Source organism: Pararge aegeria, chromosome 23 (genome assembly GCF_905163445.1).
Source record: "Pararge aegeria chromosome 23, ilParAegt1.1, whole genome shotgun sequence".
Lineage (NCBI taxonomy): Eukaryota > Metazoa > Arthropoda > Insecta > Lepidoptera > Nymphalidae > Pararge > Pararge aegeria.
Window position 1 is genome coordinate 1,274,355 of NC_053202.1, and position 20,039 is coordinate 1,294,393.

The 20,039-nt window shown below is 35.0% G+C and overlaps 4 protein-coding genes across 4 annotated transcripts in view; 2 read left to right on the forward strand and 2 right to left on the reverse strand.

The window, feature by feature from the left end:
• Nucleotides 1-792, reverse strand: part of LOC120634146 (ABC transporter G family member 23) — a 131,079-nt gene extending 130,287 nt beyond the window's left edge. Inside the window, exon 1 of the mRNA XM_039904560.1 lies at nt 554-792. The gene's annotated coding sequence lies outside the window, so the exon portion shown is untranslated. The remainder of the gene's footprint in view (nt 1-553) is intronic.
• Nucleotides 793-2,492: 1,700 nt separating this feature from the next.
• Nucleotides 2,493-3,405, forward strand: LOC120634166 (28S ribosomal protein S18c, mitochondrial). The gene is made up of 2 exons (XM_039904591.1): nt 2,493-2,618; nt 2,698-3,405. The coding sequence occupies exons 1-2, from the start codon at nt 2,582-2,584 to the stop codon at nt 3,075-3,077; spliced, it is 417 nt and encodes a 138-aa protein (XP_039760525.1). The 5' UTR covers nt 2,493-2,581; the 3' UTR covers nt 3,078-3,405.
• Nucleotides 3,406-3,545: 140 nt separating this feature from the next.
• LOC120634164 lies at nt 3,546-6,323 on the reverse strand. Its single transcript, XM_039904589.1, has 2 exons — nt 6,273-6,323; nt 3,546-6,118 (listed from the first exon to the last, which is right to left on the reverse strand). The coding sequence occupies exon 2, from the start codon at nt 6,011-6,013 to the stop codon at nt 4,412-4,414; it is 1,602 nt and encodes a 533-aa protein (XP_039760523.1). The 5' UTR covers nt 6,014-6,118; nt 6,273-6,323; the 3' UTR covers nt 3,546-4,411.
• Nucleotides 6,324-6,338: 15 nt separating this feature from the next.
• Nucleotides 6,339-7,858, forward strand: LOC120634165 (succinate dehydrogenase [ubiquinone] iron-sulfur subunit, mitochondrial). Its single transcript, XM_039904590.1, has one exon. The coding sequence runs from the start codon at nt 6,564-6,566 to the stop codon at nt 7,410-7,412; it is 849 nt and encodes a 282-aa protein (XP_039760524.1). The 5' UTR covers nt 6,339-6,563; the 3' UTR covers nt 7,413-7,858.
• The last annotated feature ends 12,181 nt before the right edge of the window (nt 7,859-20,039 follow it).

Consider the following 20,039-nt stretch of genomic DNA (forward strand, 5'->3'; position numbering starts at 1 on the left):
GATATTGGTTATCTGTTACGACATTGAAAAAATTCAATTCACCGTTGTTACTACATTCATCGAGTAGCTACTAAGATTGATTTTTAAATTATAGTCTGTAGGTAATTAAAGAACGTAAACAGATACAAAAAAAGATTCTAAACATGTTCTAAGTAAGATTCTAAGTTTAAAATAGAGACAGCGAAGCGCGTAAGAACGCGCTCCTTCGTTCACAGCTGGGCTACTTTCTCCTACCAACCTTGATTTCTTGCGCCTGCCTTGGGTACGTTAACATCTACCACGAACATTCGATGGCATTTTTGTCAGACGCCATCTATAACTTTTACTTTTCCCGACTAACCGAGAAAACTTTCAAAATTACCCCATATCGTGTGGGTATATACACATTTTTCAATGACAGTATGAGAGATTATATGAAGTATTGTATTATATACGTACGCGGAAACTTGCGTAATAAAACTGCCCATTTAACATCGCATTTGCCGAACGCTTCCTTGTTATTCATACGTTGATGCTAATTTTTCCTTAAAAAAAACAAAATTTCCATACTCACCACAGTTTTAAAGCGATCCGTAAATAAGATAGTCAAAGCCTCACAAAAGCACACACTTTAAAAAAATTAATACGTCACTGGCACATTTAGTTTAGGCGCGAAATCACGCGCGTGCACAAAACACGTTATTTTTTTCAAATTTTATTAATCCCCAAAATGGTATCGTTCAGAAATTGAATGCATATGTTTTTATTTAATCGTATCGACACGTATGCGGCCTGCCACGTTCGAAACGGACAGTGGCTGCGCCGGTTGTGAGTCGTTGCGTCTTTTAGATTTCTTGTTTACGAACGTAAAATGCTTAAGTTGAACCGATCGGAGTAAAACATGGCCGTTGCATTTCCGCAGTGAGGCGTCCGTTTCAACATTGCGGTGTAATGGCCATATTAACAAATAACCACTTGAGTGGACGTGTTGCAATTATTTTAGTTGGATGTCTATTTTTCGCAACACCGCTGGTTTGTTTTGAGTAAACAAACTAGTAGCTTTACAAATTACAACGGTTCTGAAACATAAAACTTCATACGTGTAATATCAAATGGGAATAAACCACTGCTTATCCCTTTTTCCGTGCTTTGGCAGGTGGACAAGTAAATTTTATCCTTTGTTAGTGGGCATAATCGGCGGATTATGCCCACGTATTTATTATTTTTTAGGATGAATTTACCTTATTTTTTTTTCCCCGTGCTAGCCATGCAAGCACCTAGGCCCCATGAAGAAACACGAATTATGATAATTACGACCATACCGATAAAGATGTGCTGCCATTTGCCAAGTGATCAGTAGCGTTCCGTTACGATGTCGCGTAGAAATTGATTCGGGGTATGTATGTATTAATACTGGCACAGGTTAGCCCTGCATCGGTGGCCGTCAGGATGATTCAGTTAAGATGGATGGATCACCAGGTTAGATTGCAGTCACGGACGCACTTGGTCGACAACAAAAAAGGAATCTCGGAGTACATCGTCAAATGACACAATAATTTCGAATTCATAACCTCCTCTTGAATTAAAATTTGAAAAAATAAACTGTGCTAAGCCTACATGAAGCCTGAATGAGAATATCAAAAGGACAAAGAGAACGATTACGTTGGAAATAAGTTTGAATTTAAACCTACCTAACCTGATTTATAAGTTCCTTCGCATAAAATATGAATTATTCAAACAGTTGCGTATTTGCGGACTTACAGGTATATTAGCAAACATGACTCATTTTTCATTGCACCCACTTTGCAAAACTTTGTAATTTTTATAGTTGATAACAAGTTGGAAGGTTGTAACAGCGTCACTAGCTGTGGTGTCTAGTCATCGTGATCATCATGTCAACCAATGCACGTCCACAGTTGGACAAAAGCCTTTTGTCAAATTCCACGGTTTAGTGTAGCTTGAGTCTAGCGGCTCCCTGCGACTCATTTGATTACGTAGAGATACTCCAAATATAGCTCTCTTCATCGCCTTATGAGACTTCTATTTAACGACTTTTTAACGCGTAGTTTTTCATTTCAAATAATGAAAACTATGCGTATGAAGTGTTATGATTTCTAAACTATGTATCTAAACCTAAGTTTAAACCAAAAATATTAATAGTTATCTCATTAATAGCTAAAATTGCTCAGAAGTTTTAAAAGGCGTAGGTCGCGTCGTTTGTAAAATATAAATCACTGCCTCTATAGATAATCACTCTTACCTACTGACAACTAAATAAAATTTAATCTTTCATGATCACTTCCGGGTTCAAAATCACCTTTTCTATATTACCTTCTGCAGTGTGAAAAACAGTCATTGTGCCAGTTTTGACAACATTTCAGCGGTGGAGCAGTATAACAAGTACGAAGTATCATGTATTTGTATTTATTAATAATTAAATTGTAATTCAATGTTATCAACACTATTTTTGAACGTCAACGTCAAAGTCAATTTCATATTATGATAACTGTCATTTGAGGGTGATTTGAGGTTATGTTTTCGACGATTTAAAAATCATAACTATCGAAAAAATAATAATTGTAAATAGGTATTCCTACCAATAATGGCTTTATTAAAAACTTTCACAATACGTAGTGTTTGTAAGTACTTTACAGTGCAATTATCGTTAAAAAAAAATTATAAGTTTGTTATATTTTACAAATTATTGTTTTCTTCCAGTTTCAGGCACACACAGGGCTATAATATCTTCTCTAAGATCTTATTCTTCAACCCCAGTTGTAGCCGAAGAAGATGATGCACCAGTGGAAATAGAAAACCCTTATAAAAAAGAAAAACCGCAGTGCATACTTTGCAAGCTGAACATTACGCCAGACTATAAAAACTACAGATTATTATCTCAATTCCAGAGCCCTTACACTGGAAGGATATATGGGAGACACATAACTGGCTTATGTAAAGCGAAACAAGCATTAGTCAAATCAGAAATCAGGAAGGCACAGAACTGTGCATATTTGCCATATTACTATAAAGACAAGGCATTCTTGAAAGACCCTAGGCTATTTGATCCGGAAAATCCGATCAGATCGCACAGATTTTAATTTAATTATGAATTAAAACTTAAAAGCAACAATTATTTAATACATGTTATCTAGAGAACATGTGTTCTAAATACAAACAGCCTTCTTATTAATGCACTTTAAAATATTATGGTTATGATTTTTTACTAGGCCATTTTGTATTTGCTTCGACCGTTGCTTTCTAATAGGTAAAATAATAGAGTAGATCTATGAAAAATGTTATTGAAAAGAAATGTTAGTGGAATAAGTAGTTTAGTGTTTGTGTATGTTTAAATAGAAAAATCAGCTTATTTGTTTTTTATTAGTTCTCTGCAAATTGTCATAAAAATGGGTAAAACAAGATCTTATTCCATGCATAAATAAATGACTTGATTGATACTTCCGATAATCTGATCTGAACTATACAAAATTTCATTCTATGACCCATTTTATTGCATTGCTTGCTAACAGTTGTAGTGTGATCTTAAATAACTAATTACCTTCCAACAAACTGGTACAAGCAAACTTTTTGGCAAGAATTCGAACGAGTTTTAGTCCCAGATAATTGAAAATACTTATTCTATACTAAACTTTAAAGAAACACAGATTTTGTACATTTTGTATACAATTTTATTACATTCCATATAATTATCGAAACCATATTAAATGTCACTATTTTTAAATTAAATTGCCAAACAGAAATAATCTTTGCTCTAGAATCCTCTAACCTATCAAAGAAGACTATGCTCCGCAAGGGAACAATAATTATTATACTATAAATAATTGTAACAAATAATAAACAGCTGTACAAAAATTGTGTTTAATTCAAAACCTTCCACCTTTAATCAAGTCAGAATGCAAGGGATTCTTAGTAAAACTAAAAATTTTATGTTTATTAATATCATTATGTATTATTAAAATATTATTAAATATTAAATTTCAACTAGTTTTAAGTTGTTTAATAAACAACTTGTTACAGAATAAAGTGACAGAAATCGCTTGACTTTACTTTAGCATGTGGCATTAGGTCTATATCTGATTTATTCCAGTAAATACTATGACAATGGTTTACTAAAAAACTTGGCATTTTGATTCCACAGATAAGTCTCAGATAAATAATGTACCTCTAAAGCCTACCTAATTTGGTTTTCATTTAAACAATGTATACCATAAAAAACCATTATTATTTAAGTGCTTTGCATATTTTCACAGATCCAGCTTACAGGGGTGTTTATGAGCAATACACACCCACATTCTGTACATGGTTTGTACAGAATAGTCACTTGTGATGTTTTTGCACATTGCTAGAAAACAATTAATCAATTAAATCAGCTTCTAAATTACCTAACTAAACTATTTTCACTGTTGAACATAAGCTAATTAAGTTTTAAAGCAGACAGAATAACTGTAGTATCATCAGGTGTATTAAAACATTCACTATCAGAATCATAACCTACTAAATCAGGTGGTATCTTTAGCATTTGCAATAACTCTGAATGCTCCATATTCTGATCTGGCATTTTTTGCTTCATTAAATGTAATAGTTCATTTAATGCTGTCTGGCAACCAAGTTGCCATTTTTTTATTAAATCTCTTAATTCTTTAGTTTCATTTGTCATTGCTTTGGCAAGTAACAAGTTTTTCTTACTTTCTATCCTTGCTTTTAGATCATCTATATCTTTTTGAGTTATAGAACCTGTAGATTTCATTTTAAGAGGTTTTGTTACTTTGTCATATGTTCGTTTTATTAATATGGTCTTACTTTTACCATAATCAAAATCATCGTCATCATCAAATGAATTTGAACTTTGAGTTAAGGGTTTAGGTTTTGATTTTATTTGTAGTTTAGTTGTTTTAGGTTTTTCTCTTGCTTTATTCTTTAAGCCAGTTGTAGATGTGGTTTTCTCTACTCTTTTGATGTTCACTTTCTTTTTTTCAATGAAATCATTGTCATCTATTTCTTTAGTAGTCAGATCCATTATATTATGAGAATTTTGTTTCAATAAATCACTTCTGTCTTCAGTCTCTTTCGGATATATAGTTATTTCTTCTATAACTTTGTCCGTTTTTATTGAACCAACCATTGTATTAAAATTTGATAGTGGTACATCATCTGAATCAGAATCAAATAGAGTTTGAGATCCTGATTGAACAGTTGGAACACTTTCTTTTATATTTTCAGTAGATGTAATATTCTTATGGGTTATATCTTTTATTGTTTTAAATATTTTCTTTTGTATAAAAACAATGCATTCTTTAGTTAAGTTATTTGGACTTTTTTCTTTACTAATATCTTTATTTTGCAATTGATTTTCATTCTTTTCAAAATTTTCAATAATATTAGAGTTTATTGTCTGCTCAGTTTTACCAGATTCTACTGTAATTTTAGCTTTTTTTGAATTCTTTCTAGATAGTTTTGAAACTTTAGTTACTTGTTTTTCATCTTGTTGTACATTCTCATCATCAGTTATTAAATGGATAACATTACTTATTTGTTTAATACTATCTTGTTGCAAGTTATCATCATGACTTTTAATATTTATGTTGTTTAATTCAGATATACTTTGGGGTACCGTATCAACTTCTTCCTGGCATTTCTTTGCTTCCTGGGCAGTAATAATTGTTTTACTCTTTTTCCTAGGTAATGAACTGCGCGTAGGAGTACGATCTATATCAATTTTAGGTGTGTTACAGATATCAGAACCAATTTCTCCACAAGATTCATCCCCAGTGTCTGTTTCTTCTACTTCTGCATTGCATCTTTTCCTCTTTTTTATTTGATTGTCTAGTTTAACTTCTTTATTGCTGCTGGCACTAGATAAAGGTGATATAAAGGGTGAAACTCCACTTTTTTTCCATTTACGTGAGAGCCCAACACGGCGACAAGGAGTAAGTAAGGACTTACTGATCCCTCCTGGAGTTTTAGGTGAATCTGAATTAGTTGTTTTCATAGAAGAATTCATCGTTATCAGTTCCATGCATGTTTCATAAATCAGCTTTTTTGTAAAGACAATTTACTTCGCTGTCAAAATATTTATTATTTACTTCTTTCCCGCCATTTTCTTCGTTTCAGTTCAAAAATGCTGTAATATTCCATTGTTATGTAAGTTAAATATAAAGGTTTTAATGGAATAACTTAACAATAATTTGGATTGTTATAATAATTGCAACAAGCTTGCTTTTAAATTATTCAATGATAACAAAATAATTAATAACCTAATATGTAGAAGAACTGACGTATTTAATTCCGAACGACCAAAAAGTTAAAATGTCACAGCAAACTTGTCTATGGACGTTCACGAAGAATCGAACTGCGAGCTTCAGCCAATCACGGCTCAGTATAGTTGGACACAATAATTTTATCACGAGAAATAAAATAAAAAAACGCGCTCCCGAAATCGACACGCTCCGAGTAGATTAGAAAACAATTCACGACGTATAGGGAAAACCGTAAGCCCTGCGAATTTACTGTTATCGAGAAAAGAAACAAGTGTTTGTTGGAATTAAAATAAATAAAAACATTACATAATGCCTTTATTGCGATTGACTAGTGGAACTTTCGGGTCGCTGCGTACCTTCGCAACGTCATCCGCCCTTGGGAAAAGGGTGAAGACTTTCGCCGTATACCGCTGGAATCCCGATGAGCCGGACAAGAAACCATACACTCAAAATTTTGAGGTAGATCTGGACGATTGCGCGCCTATGGTTTTAGATGCGCTGCTAAAGATTAAAAACGAAATGGATCCCACTTTAACATTCAGGAGGTCTTGCCGCGAGGGTGTCTGTGGCTCTTGCGCTATGAACATCGACGGCATTAACACGCTGGCTTGCATCAGCCATATCGACCAGAACTTGTCCAAACCAAGTAAGATTTACCCATTACCGCACATGTACGTAGTCAAGGACCTCGTGCCTGATCTGACGAACTTTTACCGCCAGTACCAGTCCATTGAGCCGTGGCTGCAGAGGGACAAGGAGCCTGTTAAAGGTAAGGAAACTCAGTTACTTCAAGATGTTGAGGACCGTGTGAAGTTGGATGGTTTGTATGAGTGCGTCCTTTGCGCTTGTTGCTCGACGAGCTGCCCATCGTATTGGTGGAATGGAGACAAATACCTTGGCCCTGCTGTGCTTATGCAAGCCTATAGATGGATCATTGATTCTCGCGATGATGCTACAGCCAAACGTTTGGCCAATCTCAAAGATACATATTCAGTATATCGTTGCCATACCATTATGAATTGCACACGCACATGTCCCAAAGGCTTGAACCCCGGCCGTGCTATTGCTCAGATTAAAACCCTACTATCTGGAATGGTTAAGAAACAAACTCCCATCATGGATCCTGCTGGCTTAGAGAAACAGGCTGTACAAAACTAATATTTTAATGAATTTCCTTTAGTTAATTTATATATATATTAGTTTACAGTAAAATTTTGACTAAGAAAAACATTTGTGACTTAAATAATACATTGTAATTACTAAGAAATATTGAAGGTTCGCTTTTAAAGATACATTAAGTAACAATTTGCTTTTGGAGATTTTTTTACAGTATTTTGTTTGTTACGTATACCAAATGAAATTTATGTGACATTTTTTGTAAATTAATTAGAAATATTTGCATGTTATTTTATTTTGACAACCTATCTAGCAAAGGATTATAAATTATCTAATTTAAAAATTGCATAGAATGAAATAATGGTTGATGTTTTAATTCTTATGTAGCCCAGCTCATTTAACATAACAATTGTTATGTAAAATGCAACAAAAAACAGCTCATTAAATTATCACTATATTTATAATTATTTTACATCAAATCATACTACTTTACTTTACTTTATAATTTGGATTTAGGTTTATAAATTAACGTAACCGTATCATGGAATATACAAAGAAGTATGTTCATAATTGCATAGACAATTGATAAATCGGATCTCTATTAAATGACCTTTGTCAACAACTTTATTTTATCTTAACGACATTTCTAGAACAGATATTATATTCATGTTAGTTAAATTGTTGAAAGTATTATTCCATCATGTACGTAATTATAATATTTATACACATTTTTATATAATGAAGACCAAATAACTTTTGGGAAAGCAAACTTGGCAGTTCTTTTGATGCTGACACAATGCATTTATAAAATGTTGCTGATCATTTGTTAATATTTGTCAGAATTTTATTAAACAAATTATAACATTTGTAAAACATTATTATGGGGATGCGTACAATGTAGGAGTTAAATCATGAAACAAACTTTGCACTTTTCCATAGACTCCATTAATTTACTGTATGGATCCTATGCTATCATGTGTCAGAGGGAGAAGCTCCGAGCAGTAACCTAGAACTAACTTAAGCTATACCTGTAGAATAATGTTTACAACAACATAACAAAATCTAGCATAGAGAATTTGTTATAGAGTGTTAGCTAATGATAGAACAATGGTTTGAAATAAGTTATAAAAGCAGTGTGACATCATCATTTCTTAAAGAGGTGTCATTTCTTTTTGCCACAAAATGCATTGCAAGCACTTGTTATTCCAAGTTTTTTGGTATCTTCTTAGTTCCTGTTGTATCACATGTCAACATCTGCCAATCGTAAATTATTGTCATTATTTATTTCCCATTTTTATAGGTGTATAAATGTGTTAGAATAATAACATCATTGTATTATTTTTTTTCGTTGAATAAAGTTTTATTTTTGTCTTAATTAGTGAAATTTTAATCAAACATTACTCCGATTGTACCCGACCACACCTACACTGCTATGTTTTATATCAATTCCTCTTGCGAATGTATAAGTATAAGGTGGTCTGTAACATAGCTTTGGTAGTTTCAATCCAGTCCAATATTTTCGTACTTAGATGTGCAGGCAGTCATCAAAAAGTGTCGGTGAAAATTATGACTACAGTCATAAATTGGAATCCTTTATGTTAGTTTAAGTAAGGACATAAATATTATAAGTTAATAACAGACTTAAAAATAAGTTAGGGCTAACAATTTGGTTGTATTTTTGTTTTATGATTGTTACAGCGGAACTTTGTCGTTTACAAATTTGAAAAATTCTTTTTTTGTTTTAAATGGTATACTTTTAATAACTCTAAGATCTATTTAAGCTATCCTGAAAGGGGTCCGAATAATATGTTATATTAGATTTTATATTAAAATATTAAATATTTTTTAAGCTTTGTTAGTATTCTAATAGGTACTCCTGATACTATATATCAATCTCTCATTATTAAATAATGATGGTTAAGCGAAAATCATCGATAAAACGAGAAACACTGCAGGGTATGCAAAAGGCACGTCCTGTAAAGTGCCGCTCTGTCCATCAACCTAAAGCGTAGGTGTTGAGTCCACCCATGTACATGTAACACCGGCCATCACGCCCCTTCGGAGCTTTTTTTTTTTTTTCAGATTGTGTGTAGCTGACTAACCCTAATGATTTCAACAGCGTAACGCGGGCTTGTTGGCGAGCCTCGGAATGGGGCTCTGCCAGGAAGAGTTTGAACCCTAGGGCTCGAAGAAGCGAAGGGATCGTCGGCCTGAGGGCGCCTCATGTGAGGCCGAACCTCGGCTCAAACCCCTTCGGAGCGGAACACAGCATTGCAATAACGCGGCTAAACGGCAGATATAAGCATGGTGGTTTCTTTCCCTAGAGAGCTCCGTCAAAAAGACCTCTACTACTAATTAAAAAGTTATCTTTGGTGGTAGTCTCATTTGACTTTATAATGGAGAAACTGGAGTTTCTTGCATTGATACAAACAGAAAGCGGTAGAATTTAACTCCCAACTTGTCCCCACATCATTTTTTTTTTTATTTCATTACTAGTTAAAACGTTAAACGCAGCGTTCGGCGTCCAATCTCGTGGACAGACCACATCAAACGAGTCGATGGGAACAAGCGACCTAGGACCGTGGATTTTGGATCTCCCTCCAAAAGTCCTATGTCCACCAGTGGACTTCAATTTCGTTGAAGTTATAATGATGAGGCAAGACAAGTTCCGTACCGGAACGGAAAATTGCTTAGCGACACGTTTACCGGCAGTGTGGTAACTAGCCATGACCGAAGCCTCCAAACAAAATCCATATACCACCATCTGTACATAACAGATAATTTCTACCACGCTCTTGCAAATTGTTGAGCAATCTTATCAGTGACGTAAGCACTAGCGACGACTTCTACGACGTTCTTCAAAAGGTCACCTATGTAATATCCCAATTGAGTAGGTACTTAAAGAATTTACTACTATTATATTTTTGGCGTCCGACCAACAAATAATTCATATTTGTAACCAAAAATTAACAATATTTTTAAAATATTTAGTAAACTTTTATGGGTGGTGGACTTGTGGAGTACACCAATCCGTACAGGGCGAGCGTGGTGGACCCCTACTCATTGTTGTTAGTAAAATTGTAAATTGATGATGATTCCAGCGACCTTACAGGCAACCAGTGCAGATGTTCATGAGCGGCAGTGAGCACTCAACAATAGGCGTCCGACTTGTTCTAACCACGCACGTACTAAGGATTTTGGGGTAGGAAAACTCCATACTTAACTTATGGCTCGACCCGGGAAACAACCTAGGCCCTTGTGATTCGTAGTCGAGCATGCTAATTACTGGACCAACGGAGGAAGACTAATGAGCTCAAGTTATTAAGTACCTATAGAATATAGATAATGAACAAAATTGGAAGACGTGATGGAAAATTTAAACGACCGAATAAAGATTCCAAAACTAACTACTCAATAATTATACTTAGGTATGTTATTACTAAGTACCTATTTGTTTTTTTATACCTAATGGAAAATGTCGCTTTCTGTTTTATGTACTTTTTGTGTGGTGTACAATAAAGGTACTTTAATTCATTCATTATTATATAGGTACCTACCTACCTAAACAATATTTTTTCCATATTGTTTAGCACCATTACATCAACCCATAACCGGCCCACTACAGAGCACGGGTCTCCCCCCACAATGAGAAGGGGTTAAGGCCGTAGTCCACCACGCTGGCTTGCGGACTGGATGACTCCACACACCTTTGAGAACATTACGCAGAACTCTCAGGCATGCAGGTTTCCTCACGATGTTTTCCTTCACCGTATTTTAATTACTTAAAACGCACATAACTTAGAAAAGTTAGAGGTGCGTGCTGGGATTCAAACTCGGCGCGCTGAAAGGGAAGTCGAGCACCTTCCCAATACGCTATCACCGCTCTAATGTCATCTCTATAATCTTATCTACCAATAAATAAAATTAAGTGCCCCTAGTATTTCAGAACTGCCTCTTAGTCTCATAATATGGTCATTGGCCATTGCAACGATGGCATAACGTGAGCATATCTAATTAACTCAGTTTTTTAACAAATGAATGGTTACTACACGTTTGGTGAATGTCTGAACTACAAGGCTGCTTGGAAGATGAGCTGAGCGGCTGTCATCTCATACAAGATAGAAATTTTTAAAGATTATTTTACTGTAAAAAGATGTTACAAAAGAGCAACCTGGTGAGCTTTTTGCCGGTAGAATCTGCCTTCCGAATCAATGAGTAGAGTCACTGCAGTAAGACTGACTTGACGTTTCAAAAGTGCTTAAAAACTAGGCCGACTTGAAATCAATAAATAATGAATTTGGATTTTCTTAAATATTCAGTGAATATATATATTTTTTTTAATAAATAAATTTACTAGATAATACACACATCGCCATCTAGCCCCGAAGTAAGCGTAAGTTTTGACGAACTGAGCTGTTTTTGACATAACTTTTACATGGCAGAGGACTTTGCGAGGAATCTTGATGAATTTTTACCGCTGGAAAGATTTGGAGGTCTTGTTTTTTTAGTAGAAGAGATAATTGTATGCAATGCCAGATTAGTTGGGTTTTTTTTTATTGGGACATTATTGATGTTGTTTCGAGACGTAAAAAAGGGAGGGGCAAGGTACTGATATGGCGGCCAAACGCCAGCAACATTCCAGCTCGACTCCTTATGGGGTATACAAATGTCATCAAACGAGTCGCTTGTAGTCATTGCTTCTATCTGGAAACAAGTGGCCCAGAACTGTGGTATTTGGAACTCCCTACAAAAGACCTATGTGTAGCAGTGGACGTCGATGTCACATGGTAGTATGACCGGCCCCATCTATCACCTTTCTTAAGCAAGCTTCATCATTAACGACCCATTGCGGTTTGCCCACTATCGAGTCTCCTCTCAGAATTAGAATGGTTAGGTCGTAGTCCACCCCGCTGGCCAAATGTGGATAATGCAGTGAACTTCACACGCCATTGTGGAGAACTCTCAGGCATGCCGGTTTCACGATATTTTCCTTCACCGTTAAAGCAAAAGATATTTCATTGCTTAAAACGCACATAATTGAAAAGTTAGAGGTGCGTTCCGGAGAACTCGGTCCTCCCGAAAGTGAGGTCGAAGTGCTAACCACTGGGCTATTACCACTTTCTACATGATTGAAGGTCTCAAAATAACTTAAGATTATTCAATTTCACAAAAAGTTTCCAGTACCTAAACAGCATGCCGCGCCGAGGACTGACTTGTGCGTGAAAAAAATGGGAGACGATTCCAAATTACCTCCTGCCTGCCATCTTGTCATCATTCGAAAGAACTAGGCACGTGAACATAAAACAGGTTTCATCAGAATCGAGTTTGATTGGTTTTGCGGTAGTTCCAACGACCGACGACCTTGTTACCTAAGACGGCCGGAAAGAAATATTGTGAATAAAATAAATGGGGGACGATTATGAAATTTATGATTATCACATTGCGACATGCAGATATTATTGGCCACCTCCCACGCTGTGCTGTTTCTTAATATAACTATATATTTAAATGTAGATATGTTTAGGTCATATACAACCTTTAATACTAGTCAGAGGTAGGTAATGCTAATGGGAAAAGTTGCAATACCTAATCATATCTGTGCCAAAGGAAAATTAAAATACTTATATCTGTGTCCTGCTGTTTTACCCGCGACAACTTCGGGTACGCTAGTACTATTAGGTATAAGTATTCGGGTCGCAGCTTAATGTCCTTAAACTTTCTACAGTCTACACTCTATACCTTCCTCAAATAACTAAGTAGTCAAAATAAAATGAATGAATTTGTTTAAATTAAGATTTGCATGTCATATATTATGACTAAACATGTATACCTACAATGTTTTATGCAAATAAAAGGATTTTGATTTAAAATGGTTTTATACTCGTTTTCACTAACGACGGATAAGGCGTTGCCTAAGTAAGTAACGCCTAATCAAAGAAGATTCCTAGGCATACATTTACCTTTCACCAATCGATTTTCATTAGGGAACTCATATAACCTAACTTGTCTATGATTCTTGTCGCAAGGTGTGGTATGTTGTGTTTGTATTATCATAGTTTATTATTTATTATTAAAAAAATAGAATATACATTTTGTGTCAGTTTACGAGTCCCTTAAACTTTACGATCTGCCGAATTGGTGTCGTAACTCTAGACGGCGCCTAAGGTCAGACATCACATAAGAGTGAGTGAAACGTTTTTATTCTCTAAGAATCACCAAAACACTAGGCGATTAGGCCTAGTGAAAACTGGCAGAGTAGCGAATCCTGTACCTTTGATTTTAGAACAATGGAAAATATTGCAGGCAAATTTGAGCTTTAACACATAGTATTACTCTGATGTTCAAGTTTCTCCATACTCGAAAACGACTGGAGTGAGTAAATCTTCTACTGAGGCTACAGTTGTCACCATACCTCTTCGCGCTGGTGTCGTACGAGGCGACTAAGATAGTTCTGTAACGGAGAGAGCGCAGCCAGGGTCTTCATTAAAATAAATAAATAAATAAATATACTACGACAATACACACATCGCCATCTAGCCCCACAGTAAGCGTAGCTTGTGTTATGGGTACTAAGATGACTGATGAATATTTTTTATGAATAACATACATAAATACATACTTAGAATATACATATTAAATATCATAATAAGTATAATTTCAACTTGTTATTACTACTTATATTGGAAGTATTTTATAAAATAACAACAAAAATATTATTCGTACATTATATATTTCATTATACCTAATTAAATTAATATTCTTAATACATATATTATATTTCGCAAACTTTAATAATCGATAATAAATTTATTAGTAGACGCACACACCACTCAAACAATTCTGCCATGCTATTGTAAGAAGCGACTTTAACACATTCCGCTGAAATTGAGGTTTTTTTGGATAGTAATTGACGGACTAAGCACATGGCCCACATGATGGTAAGTGGGAAACCATCGCTTATCAACAGTGGCATACAAGGAACTCGTGCTGCCCCGTGTCCATCAACCTTTTTTTTTTTTTTTCGGATTGTGTAGCTGATTAACCCTAATGATTTTAACAGCGTAACGCGGGCTTGTAGGCGAGCCTCGGAATGGGGCTCTGCCAGGAAGAGTTTGAACCCTAGGGCTCGAAGAAGCGAAGGGATCGTCGGCCTGAGGGCGCCTCATGTGAGGCCGAACCTCGGCTCAGGCGACGATTGGTGTGAAAGGGTTACGGACGGTGATTAATCAGCACGCTTCCGAGAACGTGGTGCGAGCCCACGTCCGGTTGACGCTAGAAGTCCGGGACCTCGTCTTCGCCGGCGAAGACGCTGTGCATAGGTTGATTGTGTGTTCTGATAGGGAAAGGGAGCATTGACAGTAGTAATCTGATCGTCAGGGTCGTGAAGGAGTCCATCAACCTGAGGCCTTGTGTACCTGTAGCTACACCGGCAACCAAGCCCTTCACACCGGAACACAGCAATAGTGCTTCTTGGCGGCAGAAATAATCATAGAAAAAGAAATAATCACGAGTTCTGTCACAAAATGCACTGCTACTACCACAAACTCTCCACCCACTTTCCACTTTCTTATCGGCATCGTACGCTCAGGTTGATTTTAAAAGATCACTTTTAGTGATAAGGCCGCCTTTGCACCCTAGCACTAAGTACTATTACTGTTTTCCTTGTGTTTTTCCTATTGTGTTGTGTTGCAATAAAGTTTTTCTATTCTTCTTCGGAAACGGAAAGGCAGAAAAATATGAGTAAGATATTTAGATAGAGCTCCTGCTGCAGATGCGGTAAAAGTCTGAAACTCAATATCATCATCATATCAACCCATTACCGGCCCACTACAGGGCACGGGTCTCCTCCCACAGTGAGAAGGGGTTAAGGCCGTAGTCCACCAATCTGGCCTAGTTCGGATTGGTCAACTTAAAAGCAAAATAGCAAAAACCGGCCAATTGCGAGTCGGATTCACGCACGAAGGGTTTCTTACGATTAACTAAACAACGTGTAAATGAAAACCGAAATAATTCTTCGAGGCTTTAGATATACATTATGTACTGTCTCTGAGTCTTTGCTGTGAAACCGAAACGCCAATATTTTTTTGAGTAAACATTGCCATAGTTTTTACTGAGGGAAATGAGATACAGCCCTAACTAGCAACAGTAAAAAAAGTGACTCCCGTCGTTTTATAAGATATGTGTCGCGTAGCGTAGGTAATATGCACGTGTCGGTCTTTATCTTCAATAGGGTTGTCAAAAGTAAAATTCAAAATTCATTTATTTCAAGTAGGCCTAATATAAGCTATGGAGGGTAGAGGTAAGGAGAGTCATCTTATATGGGAGAAAAGTTGAAAAAGTGTCCAGTTGTTGCGCTAAATAACAGTTCAAAAATCCTCCACAATGGCGCTGGTGGATGCACAGGGTATGGTATGAATGTAGCAATCGTAGATGAATTGAAGTATGCCGAGTTAAAAAATTTAATGTCATTATCGACTAAAGTAGTTAATTATTGAGAATTTCAACAACTTACGTTGTACAAAATATTGTGGTAAATATAACCTTACTTCCTTGTATCTCCATACTTCCTTGTTTATTTTTCAAGTCTACTCTAACAATATTTATATTTGGCGCTTCTTTTAAGAGTTACCCTGATGCAAATGTGGCGCCATCCTAATTTAATACATTTTGACGACACTTTTTCATATACACAGATGACTCTCCTTACCTCTACCCTCCATAATATAAGCGCTTTTGAAACGTCAAGTCTGTCTGTGTGTAGTGACTCTACCACCGGTTTGGAAGGTAGATTCTACCGAGAAGAAGCCGGTAAACACTTAGAATGTTTTGAATTCGTTTGTACGGAAAAATAAATATGCTTCTTTTGATTTAATACTTTTACAGAGTGATTCCTTATGAAATATACTTATGCAGCCTTCCACATTATTTCGCAATTCGGTTACACGTTGTATGTACGATACTTTCTTAGTTGTTTATATAGGTATATTTATTTGAACAGGCTAAAATAAAACTTCAAGGATATCAAATTGAGATCAAAATCTAATAGTTCTTGAGGGAACCACCGCCATAGTTTTTAATGAAAGAAAGCAGATACAGCCCTAACATCACATACGAAATTAAAATCATACGACTGTCACTTTATTAGGTACACGCGTAGCGTTGGTACTAAGCGTGTGTCGGTCTTTTATCTTCAATAGGGTTGTCATAAGTTAACTTCGAATGTTTTGAATTAGTTTGTATGGAAAAATAAATATGCTTCTATTGATTTAATACTTTTACAGAGTGATTCCTTATGAAATATACTTATGCAGCCTTCCACATTATTTCGCAATTCGGTTACACGTTGTATGTACGATACTTTCTTAGTTGTTTATATAGGTATATTTATTTGAACAGGCTAAAATAAAACTTCAAGGATATCAAATTGAGATCAAAATCTAATAGTTCTTGAGGGAACCACTGCCATAGTTTTTAATGAAAGAAAGCAGATACAGCCCTAACATCACATACGAAATTAAAATCATACGACTGTCACTTTATTAGGTACACGCGTAGCGTTGGTACTAAGCGTGTGTCGGTCTTTTATCTTCAATAGGGTTGTCATAAGTTAACTTCGAATGTTTTGAATTAGTTTGTATGGAAAAATAAATATGCTTCTTTTGATTTAATACTTTTACAGGGTGACTCCTTATGCACCCTTCAACAGTTCTTCGTAATTCCGTTACACGTTGTATAATAGAAACATGTCTGTTGTATATGAGCGCCCTTAAATATTATTGTTATTATTTTATCCCGATTTTTAGTATGTGTAGTGGCATGCACTGAGCTTCTTACCAGGGTATGCATGCAATGGCAAAAATCCTCCGCCTATACGAGTTAGATATCAATTTTAGGGTAGCCAGTGCTTTTTGCATTTATGAAGTGCCGCCACTGATTTAAATACATCATCTGTGAAAATTGCAACTGTCTCATTATCATGGTTCATGAGATACAGATTGGGGACAGACTGTATCTCATGAACATTGCTTGCAATAGAGTCTCGATTACAGTAGCACGGCAGTTATGATGTGATAAGTATTTCTTTGTATCTATCCCAGAGATTCAATCACAGCAAGCCTCTATGTGTTGACCCACTCAGCATTAAAGAACCAGCAGACTGATTCTGTATCTCAGTTGCCAGTTGACATCAAATTTAGTTAGCCACTGTTTACAGTTGCCATTTTTATAGCCAAAGCTTTAGTTGTAAGTAGACGAATTTAGTTATCGCCATCAACACACTTCTATGTCATATTTTACATGTAATGTACGCATCAAAAGTGCCATCTATATGCCTATTTGAATAAAGAAATATTTGACTTTGACTGTAAATTTTTTAATGCATAGAATTATTTAACAGAATTTGGACTCTCTGGCAATGAGCCCTTCATAGGACAAATCCTGTAATTTCTGAAATTTTTAGAAAAGGTAGAATCATAATAAATATAAAACTGTCAGTCATATTTTGTATTCTGAAACCTAAGTTACCAACTGAGTTAATTTCAATTGGCAGATACAAGTACGTATTTTATGTACGTTACAGTAAATTTACAAAGTGGGTAAATAATTAAACTTTTGATAACTATACATTCATATTTGGCAGATATTTTATTAAATTGATTAGGATTTTTACAAATACGCTAAAATTATTAATACTAGTTATCAACTTTCAACAGTGGCTAGCTTTAGTTGCCAACTGAGATACAGAATCGGCTTGCAGCCCTTTTTACTTTATCCGATAATACAAACATTTAACGTTATCTTCTATCCGAATTCGAGGCATGAATAATAATTCAACATGTTATTTGAAACTTAACATTATCTATATATATAAAAGAAAGTTGTGTTAGTGACACCATTTATAACTCACGAACGGCTGGACTAATTTTTATGATATTTCATTTTTTGGATTCCTCTTAGACCAGAATAGGATAAGAAGTACTAAAATATAACATTCATAAAAAAAAAAAAAAAACGTTGTACTAAGCTCGCCGGGACAACTAGTACTATATATAAAAAAACGTGTGTGTACTTATGAACATGATAAAAATATTATCAAAAATTTTATCTTTCGCCTTATTTTACGTTTGGGGAAAAAACTACGCCTACCAAAGAAAAAAGGTATTTAATACATTGAACATTTTATTATAAAGCATTATGTAGTTTAATAAAGTTTATTGAATTATCACAAAAAAAAACTCTACATAGATAAATGGACATAATTAAATTCGGAATAGATACTAATGAAGTCATTATCGGACAGCCAAGTTTCACTCAACATTAAAATTTGTGATTTTTGTACAATTGAATCTATTAAATCACCGGAATGAGCCCGCAGACTTTGACAATTGAAAGATTACACTGACAAACCTTATAGCTAACTTCAGGGTGTCGGTTTTTTGTGACGGTGTGCGCGCGCATCGTAAAAATTTACTCTCATCATTTTTCCCCAACGCGCCAAAAGAAGTATAACTTCAAAAAAACTCTCCGCATATTAGGTTTGACCCAAACAATTTTAACCAAAATAAATAACGGTTTTTTAGCGGTGAGCGTCTGATGTGACCCCAAAAATAGCGCTTGGCACTTGCGCAAATGGACCGCTAATTCGATAGTAAATATTTTACTCCTCTGCTATCAGAAAAGCTGTAAAAAAAATGATTTCTTTCGCTACATCAGTAGCCTCCTGAACAGAATGCTTCTACAATCCATATTTTAGTGCCTAATACTTAAATCGTAGAAGTCAAATCAAGCTTATCCTATAAAACGAGTATTTTTAAAATCTCTTACTGAGAAATAATTGTTTTATTTAAATTAAACAATAATTATTAAGAACCATACATTTATAATTTAATTCATTTAATAAATATACTGAATTATAAACTTTGTAAATAATTTTTAGCCGACATACAATTGTATTATTAGGTTTGTAAAAACAATTCGATCAAATAAAATAACTTCGATGTTGACATACAGGGTTAAATAAAATATACTAAAAAGCTCTCTCCTATCATTAAACAAACAACTTTTGTTCGACGATTTTTCAAAATTCAGTAAAAAAAAATTTAATAAAACAAAATTATAAAACTTATCTTTAGCGATAAGAGCGCCTTTGCACACCTAAACTAGTTTTTAAGTTTCTCTATTGTTTATTTTTGTATTTTGCTTTTTTGAGTGCAATATGAGAATTCAATAATAGATAATAAATAAAACATGTTGTTTCTGTACGCTGACATTACACTGTGCGAACCACAGTGCTGCGAGCGTGCGACTCGTGGTTTGCGCGCTGTGGCCGATGTTACATTACAGAGTAGTAACAAGTAGAGTATCTATGTAAAATATCGAATATTTAATATTTCACAAATTATCGAGGTAAATAAAAAGTCGTAGAACAAAAGTTGTTAGATATAATGTAAACAACTGAAGACCGAGAGCTTTGTAGTATTTTTTATTTCACCCTGTATTAAGAAATGTCTGCATTACGTAGCGACATTATTACTCAAAGTATTCTAGTCATCATAGGCAATATTTACAAAACAATAATATTGAAATAATTTACACAAAAGTATTCGTCCACTACACAATCTATTGAGAAAAAAGAAATATAAGAACTTTTTTTTGACGGCCGATTGGCGC